General features: G+C 44.0%; 1 protein-coding gene across 1 annotated transcript in view; it reads left to right on the forward strand.

The window, feature by feature from the left end:
• The first annotated feature begins 6428 nt into the window (after nt 1-6428).
• Nucleotides 6429-9048, forward strand: part of CUNH15orf40 (chromosome unknown C15orf40 homolog) — a 10584-nt gene continuing 7964 nt past the window's right edge. Inside the window, exons 1-2 of the mRNA XM_007945173.1 lie at nt 6429-6536; nt 8026-8152. Coding sequence (XP_007943364.1) covers nt 6429-6536; nt 8026-8152 — 235 coding nt within the window. The remainder of the gene's footprint in view (nt 6537-8025; nt 8153-9048) is intronic.

Genomic DNA, 9048 nt, shown 5'->3' on the forward strand with positions numbered 1-9048 from the left:
TTCCCTGGAGAAGGATGTCATGCTTGGTAGGGTGGAGGGTCGACGAAAGAGGGGGAGGCCTTCAACGAGATGGATTGACACAGTGGCTGCGATGATGGGCTCAATATAGCAGGGATTGTGGTGCTGGTGCGGGATCGGGCAGTGTTTCGTTCTGCTGTGCATGGGGTCGCTCTGAGTCGGAAACGACTCGACGGCACTTAACAACAACAAACAAGCTGTTAGGGCATTAGAGAGAGAGCCAGATCTTCTGATGCAGTGTATCTAAAACGTATTCTTCCACCTCCCTTTCTATTCCCTTCTTCAAACAACTTTTTTCTTCTTTCCTGTTATAATCATCCAGATTTGAAGTCTGGAAATTGTTCCTGAATGAGACAAACTTCATCCTTCCAGAAAGGGAACAGTGCCACTGCCTCTGTCACCTCCAGCCCCAGAGTGTACAGCTCATATACCCTTTTGTGTAGTTTGCACATATTAAAAATCCTTTTTCCTTTCTCTACATTGGCAAAGCTAAAACAAGATGAAATTTTTAACAGAACTTTACTAAAAAAAACTGAGGGAAGATTAAATAAAACAGGCTGGCACAAACATATTTATAATAGGTTTTGTGTGTTTGGGTCATAGCTCCCTTCCCTTCCAGGGACGGAGGCACTAAGTCAGGGGCACAGTTCTTAGGGTGCATGATGAAGCACTCATATGGCCCACTCCTGACTCAACCCTGGGACATACTGAATCGTTATTTCTCTGTAGGGCACCTCTCCCCTCACACATTTAGTCAACTGCCAGATACCATTAATAATTCACTATCATCCCCCCCTTTTATATTTCCAACACAGCTGTGAAAGTTCTAATTGAAATTGCCATGACTTCACCCAAGATAAACTGTACAAATGACTGGTATATAATGTGGATTCACCTTTTGTACTTAAATTCTTAACTGATTTCAAACAAATCGTGACTTTGGTTTAATACCTGGTCTACTATCTTCTACTACCCAAGCCTTCATGCTGAATGCCCTTACTATCTATGCAGATGTCCCATTCAAATCTAGTTTCCTTCCTTATCTCTAGTTGCCTTCACCATTCATATCAGCCATTCCTTCTCATATCTGCATCATGTACCTATCATCTACAATTCCTCCACCTCTGAAAGAGTAAATTCAAACATCCTCTGACCACACCCTTCAGTGCCTCCTTTGGCTTTCATTATTATATCTGTCATTGGACCTCTAAACTGCCAGCCCTTTGACTTCTCTGTTCTTTCAACATTCTTCACTTCTTTCCCTACCCAGTTAGGCTCCACTTTTGATCTTTAATCACTTTAACCTGTTGTTGGTGCCAACTCATGGTGACCCTGTGTACAAAGAATGAAACATTGCCCTCTCCTATGCCATCCTCACCATCCTTGCTATGCTTGAGCCCATGATTGCAGCCACTGTGTCAGTCCATCTCACTGAAGGTCTTCCCCTTCTATGCTGTGTACCAAGCATGATATCCTTCTCCAGGGAATGGTACCTTCTGACATGCCAAAAGCAGGTCTGGCGAGTCTCACCTCTAAGGAGCATTCCAACTGCACTTCTTCCTGGACAGATTTCTTTGTTCTTCTGGCAGTCTATGGTATTTTCAATATTCTTCGCCAGCATCACAATTCAAAGGCATCAACTTTAACCTGTAGAATAGAAACATTCTCCTCTTGTACTCTCTAGATCCATCCGCTTGTCTGCCTTGCCTTCTTCAATTTCCTGTCTGCAGAGCCCAAATTTTTTAAATCATATAACAATACAGATTGAAGCCATGATAATTTCATGTTCTCCAACCTCAACTAGATCAGCAGTGCTGCCAAGTGAGAGTGGTTTGTCTCATTTGTCATTCAGAGTGGCTATGCAAATCTCTCCCACTCTCGAGGCTTTAACATCTCCTTGCCCTTGGCTAATGAAAGAAACTCAATTTCTACCACCAAGCCTATAAACGTGCCTACGTGTATACCTAAATTTTCCCTCTTATAAAGGAAGGAATGTCTGCCTATGTTTTCCTGTAGACTGATCATTCTCTCCACTGATGCTCAGACTCCCACCACCTCAGGAACCTCCCTCTGCTGTAACCTCTCTTCTAGCACATTCCTGTCAACACTCTCATCCAATTTTGTAAAAAGAAAAAAAATTCCTTAATGTCACGTCCCTCTCCAGTACCAGTTACTCCTTCACAGTGAATTCATTGAATTATTCTGTATATTTGTTATATCTCCATTTCTTCCTCTCCAGTTTACCTTACCACTTCACTAGTCTGGTTGCTGTTCCCACCACGCCACTGAAACTGCTGCTGCCAGGGTCATCAACACCAAAAAGTACTGCCTTTCAGTCAATTCCAACTCACAGCAACCTGCTAGAACAGAGTAGAACTTCCCCATAGGGTTTCCAAGGCTGTAAATCTTTATGGAAACAGACTGCCTCATCTTTCTCCCACAGAGCAGCTGGTGGGTTTGAACTTCGAACCTTTTGGTTAGCAAAGGGATGCCTTAACCCCTGTGCCACTGAATTCCTCTAAATCCTGAAGGCACTTCCTCAGTCCTCATCTTAAATGTCTTCTCTGTGGGTTTCATCACTGTTCACTACTCCCTCTTGAAGCATCCTCCAGTGATTGCCTTAATCTCACTCCTAACTCTGCCTACTTACAGTGGCTTCTCTACTTTCCCTTAGGATTGGTTCTATGCTGAGACCTCCTGCTCTACACTCTGAGCCACTTCCATTGCTTCAGTTACCATCTATTTTAAGAGGACTCAAAAATCTATACCACTAGCCCAAATCTCTCAAGCTTTAGTTACATATAATCACTTACTCCCTCAATATTTCTACTTAGATATCTCACTATTATCTCAAACTCATTATGTCAATAACAACTCATCACTTCAGGCTCCCAAATCAATTCCTTGGGTCCCAACCTGGGCATCATCCTCGACTCTGCAGTCTTATTCCCACATCCAGCCATTCCACAAGATCTGATCATCCCAGTTCCAGAATATCCTTGAAATGACCCTTTCTCCAGCCCCGCTGCTACTACTCTGGTTTGGGCCACCATCTCCCATTAAGTGGCAGATCTCCCTACTTCCAATTTTTCCTCTGTTGGTCATACTAAGTCAATGATCTTTCTAAAACTCAACAAATTGGAGCATGCCAATCCTTTGCTCCAAACCCTTCAGTGACTCCAAAATCTTGCCTCTGCTGACTTCTCTAGCTTCATTTTTCACAACATCACAGGTCATAGTGTATTTCCATTCCTTTTACACTGTGAGATCCTCAGTACATGGCACAAGGTAAATAGTTGTCAGGTGCTATCAAGTTGGTTCTGACTCATAGTGGCCCTATGTACAACAGAAAGAAACACTGCCCAGTCCTGCATCATTTTCACAATTGTTGATATGTTTGAGCCCATCACTGCAGCCACTGTGTCAATTTATCTCGTTGAGGGTCTTCCTCCTTTGTGCTGACTCTCTACCAAGCCCGGTCCCTTCTAACAACACAAAGTACAAGAGATGAAGTCTGGCCATTCTTTCTTCTAAGGGCATTCCGACTGTACTTCCTCCAAGACAGACTTGTTCATTCTACCAGTCCATGGCACATTCAATATTCTTTTCCAATACCCCAATTCAAATGCATCAATTCTTCTGCAGTTTTTCTTATTCATTGTCCAGCTTTCACATGCATATAAGGCTATTGAAAAGACCATGGCTTGGGTCAAGTGCACCTTAGTCTTCAAAGTGTCATCTCTGCTCTTTAATATTGTAAAAAGGTATTTTGCAGCAGATTTGCCCAGTGCAATACATTAGTTGATTTCTTGACTGCTGCTTTCATGGGTGTTGATTGTGGATCCAAGTAAAAGTAAATCCTTCACAACTTCAATCTTTTCTCCATTTATAATGTTGCTTACTGGGCCAGTTGTGAGGATTTTTGTTTTATGTTGAGGTGTAATCCATATTGAAAGCTGCAGCTTTTAATCTTCATCAGTAAGTGCTTCAGATCATCTTCATTTTCAGCAAACAAGGTAGTGTAATCTGCATATTGCAGATTGTAAATGAGATTTTTCTCCAATCCTAATGCTACATTCTTCTTCATATAGTCCAGCTTCTCAAATTATTTGCTCAGCATGCAAATTGAATAAGTATGGTAAGAGGATACAACCGTGATGCACACCTTTCCTGATTTTAAACCATACAGTACCCTTTTGTTCTGTTTAAACTGCCTCTTGTTCTATGTACAGGTTCCTCATGAGCACAATTAAGTATTATGAAATCTCATTCATCACAATGTTATAATTTTTTTTTATGATCCACACTATGGTAGTTAAGTTTCTGTGTCAGCTTGGCTGGGCCTGGTTGAGTGGCTGGGCAGCTGGATGTAGTATTCCCCATGATGAGACTGGTAATCAACTCCATGGTGGAATCTACTGTGAGTGGCTGACCTAGGGATGTGGTCTGCTTCCTGTATATAAGGAGAAGCCTTAGGGAATGGTCTCTAGCTTATGATGTGCTTGAACCCTGCATGTAGCTATGTCATTGTTCAGCAGCCTGCCATGCTCTGCCAACCTTGGGACTTTAAATGGACTTGAATTAATGGCCTGCCGTGTGGTTTGGTAACATCAGGACTGTGCCTTTTTACTTGTCAATGTTGGGCTGCAGCCTCAGCAGCTAGCAGCTGTCTGAAGAAAAGCCTCTAGCTTCAGTGGACTGAGAGCAGGAGGCAGAGCTGAAGCCCAAGGTTGAGGGGCTTTCACCCAGCCCCTAGAGCCTGGCACTTTGAACTTGGACTTAAAGCCTCCAAACTGTAAGAGAATAAACTCCTGTTTGTTCAAGCCATCCCATTTGTGGTATATTCTTGTCAGAGCTGCACTATGTAAGCAGAACACACACAGTCAAAAGCCTTTCCACAGTCAGTTCAACACAGATAATGTTTTGGGTATTCTTTGCTTTCAGGCAAGATCCATTAGATATCAACAATGATATATCTCTCATTTATGCCCTCTTCTGAATCCAACTATAATTTCTGGCAGTTCCCTGCTGATGTACTGCTACAACCATTTAAAAATTATCTTCAGCAAAACTTACTTACTGTGATAATAATGGCATTTTAAAAATAATTTCCACATTCTGTTGGATCACCTTTCTTTGGTATTGGCACAGATATGGATCTCCTCCTGTTGGCTGGCCAGGTAGCTGTCTTTCAATTTTGGGGGGCATAAACCAATAAGCACCTCCGATGCTGTATCAGTTTGTTGAAACATCTCAATGGGTATTCCATCAATTCCTGGAGCCTTGTTTTTTCACCAATTCCTTCAGTGCAGCTTGGACTCCTTTTAATGCCAGTGGTTCTTGATCATATGCTACTTCCTGAAACGGCTCAATATTGACCACTTATTTTTAGTACAGTGACTCTGTACTCCTTCCATCTCTTTTTGATGCTTGCTGCCATAATTCAGTATTTTGTCCATAGAAACCTTCAGTATTGCAACTCAACGCTTGAATTTTTTTTCTTCAGTTCTTTCAGCTTGAGAAATGCTGAGCATGTTCTTCCCCTTTGCTTTTCCAACTCCAGGTCATTACATATTTCATTATATAATACTTTTTCTTCTCTGCTGCCCTTTGAAATCTTCTGTTCAGATCTTTTACATCATCATTATTGCTTCCATTCACTTTAGCTACTCTCATTTCAAGAGCAAGTTTCGGAGACCTTCTGACATCCATTTTGGTCTCCTCTTCCTTTCTGTCTTTTAAATAACGTTTTGCTTTCTTCATGTTTGATGTCCTTGATGTCATCCCACAACTCGTCTGTTCTCTGGTCACTAGTGTTCAGTGCATCATATCTATTCTTCAGATGGTCTCTAAAGTCAAATGGGATATGCTCAAGGTCACATTTTGGCTCTGGTAAGTAGGTGGTCCATCAATACATTAAATATACACAAGGGCTAATTCAGCACTAGACTTTACATCCACCTGTGGGCCACAGGAAGCAGCGTGGGGCTCCCTCTGCCGAAGAAGGAGAGAGAAAATATCTGGTTCTGCACACATCTCCATGCTGGTGACTCAAATCCTGTGGAATAGTATAGAAGAAGTGACAATACCTTCTTTTGTTATCTTCCAGTAAGGAAACAGAAGACCAGAGGTGATACAACTTCCCCAAAGTTGAAGTGGGATTCACGACATGGTAAGAAGACCCTACTAGGTCACCGTTTCTCCATCTCTTTCTTGGCCACTATCCAGTGCGAAAGGGGACCACTCGTAGGTTCTGGAAGGACGAGACTCGTTCCTACCGGCCTGTAGATGTCGCTCTAGGGCGGAGGAGGTGCGTGAAGGCAGTGGGGCTGCTCTTTCCCTTTGCGTGCGCAGGCGCAGAGGGCTCTTCCGGCGCCGTGCAGCCTTTTATTGTCCCTCCTCACACCGGGATGCTGAGGGTCAGCACCGGGCTCCGGCAGCTCAGGGCAGCTCTTAGAGCTCAGGATTCTGTTTGGCTCTCTTTTGGCTCCAGGATGCCTAAGAAGGCGACGAATAAGGCCAGTGAAAAGTCCTGTGGCAGTTAGAGGGTGGGGCGCAGGGATGTTCTTTGAGGAGCGCTAGGGGAGGAGAAGCGAACCCCGCGAGGCTTGGGCCTGGCGGGGCGCAGTGAACGAGGGGGTGGAAACTACTGCCAACAGTTTGTTGTCACTCGGTCCCGGGGCCCAGAACAGCCGGCTGGATTTGCGGCTCCTGGTGTCTTCTCTCCGCCTCACTAGGCGGCGCCGCCATCCGCCCGGTTGCCCAACTCTCCAGGCGTCTGTGCTGTAGGATTAAGAAGTTAGCCTTGGCGGGGGGACACGACGTTCTTCCAGAGCTGGGTCTACCGACCGAGGTCTCCGGCCTTATCTAGCGTTTCATGTTCCAGCAGCGCCCTACAGCCTATGCTTCCTTTGGAGGCATCCTAGCTTCGCAAGTAGCATCCTTTCTGTCAAGAATACACCACTCTTACTTTCCTTCTACCATCTTTGCTTGGCTAAAGCTTGCCGGGTTTCTAAGATTCAACTCAAGCATTGCCTTCTGCTGGCAGCTTTCCCGGTTTCTCCCAAGGCTGGATGGCTTTCTCTGGAGTAATATCCCGTGTGTGTCTCTTACTGATTCACTGAGCACAGTGTTTTATAATTGTACTTTTTCCCTGGCTGCAGTTCGAGGCCCTTTAAGGAAGAACTGTGTTGTTTTATTTGCTTGTGTTCATTGCTTAACAGCCCCAGAGCTTAATATTTGTTGAATGAATTGGAATTCCTAGCATAACTTGTCACATACCACAAAATCCAAACCCACTGCCATCATCAAGTCGGATTCCAACTCATAGCGACCCAACAGGACACAGTAGAAGGCCTGCTCCATAGGGTTTCCAAGGCTATAAATCTTTAGGGAAGCAGACTGCCTCATCTTTCTCCTGCTGAGCAGCTGGTGGGTTGGAACCACCTGACATTTTTGTTAGCAGCCGAATGCTTTAACCACTGAGCCACTAGAGCTCCTTGTCACATTTAAATATCAGTCACTGTGTAATAGATACCAGTCACTGTTGTCCCTTTCTCTTACTCCTGAAACACACACACATAACCACTTCCAGCCTTAGTTGTTCATAAACATTTATTAGCTCTGCTGCATGGGACACAAAGATGAATTTAAATAGTCCCTGTCCTGAAGAATTGGAACTACAGTGTAGATGGTAGGAACCAGACCTAAAATGTGGAAGCCAGAATCAGGTCTTTCAAGGCAGGAAAAAGCACTTTGTGGGGGTGATGGGAAAACTTCATGGAAGAATTGCTTTGAGCTTTGAAGGACTGACAAGCATTCTAAAACCAAATCACCTGTTGTGGAGTTGTTTCCAGTTCATGGTGACTTTCCCAGAAATCCCTGGACACAACTGATTAGCCTAGTTTGTCCTGGTCAGAGTGAAGGGGAATAGTGGAAGAATCACATTAAAAGTATCGGAAAATATCTTGTAACTGTAAGGTTGTAATGTGGTTGTTGTCGTTTTAGGGTAAAAGCCAGAGCAAGGAACCGGCGACACTACTTCCTTCCTTAGGTCCTGTGGCAGTTGATCCTAAAGGTTGTGTCACCATAGCCATCCATGCCAAACCTGGCTCCAAACAAAATGCTATAACAGGTATATATGAACACTGGGGTGGGGTTCATGTTTGGATCAGGTGCCCCCTCCATCCTTCCTTTATTTTGGTTATCCTGTGAGAGTAAAATGTATCATCCACATCTGCAGTAAAAGGTTTCTCCTAAATACTAAAGCAAAGATGTAACTCTAGTGTATAAAAGCAAATTGTACTGTATTTAAAATGTTCTGAGCACTATGGAAAATTTTATGCTGTCCTTAAAATTATGGTATTTTAGAAGGGACATATAGAAATGTATATACTGGATTATTTTTTCATTTATCCTATTTCAGAACTGGAGACATTGGCCATAGAACAAAAGACAGTTTGGTGTAGTTTAATGATCACTTGCCTAAGAAACTGAAACAGTGCTATCAAGTTGATTCCAACTCAGAGCAACCTATGTTGTTGTTGTTATGTGCCGTTGAGTCAGACCTGACTCATAGCAACCCCTCCTTCGGTTTCCAAGACAATATCGCTACGGAAGTAGATTGTCCAACCTTTCTTCTGAGGAGTGGCTGGTGGGTTTGAACTGCCAGCCTTCTGGTTAGCAGTCAAGTGCCTTGGGCACTATGCTCCCAGAGCTCCTAGCAACCCTATGTTGTTGTTGTTATGTGCCATCGAGTCGGACCCGACCCACAGCGACCCCTCCTTGGGTTTCCGAGGCGGTATAACTATGGAAGTAGATTGCCCAACCTGCCTTCCAAGGAGTGGCTGGTGGGTTTGAACTGCCAGCCTTCTGGTTTAGCAGCCAAGTGCCTTAGGCACTGTGCTACCAGAACTCCTAGCAACCCTATTGTTGTTGTTGTTGTTAAGTGCTGTCGAGTCGTTTCCGACTCATAGCGACCCCATGCACAGCAGAACGAAACACTGCCCGATCCCGCACCAGCCCCACAAT

This window comes from Orycteropus afer, unplaced genomic scaffold (genome assembly GCF_000298275.1).
Source record: "Orycteropus afer afer isolate SDZICR_OR568_19922 unplaced genomic scaffold, OryAfe1.0 scaffold00132, whole genome shotgun sequence".
Classification (NCBI taxonomy): domain Eukaryota; kingdom Metazoa; phylum Chordata; class Mammalia; order Tubulidentata; family Orycteropodidae; genus Orycteropus; species Orycteropus afer.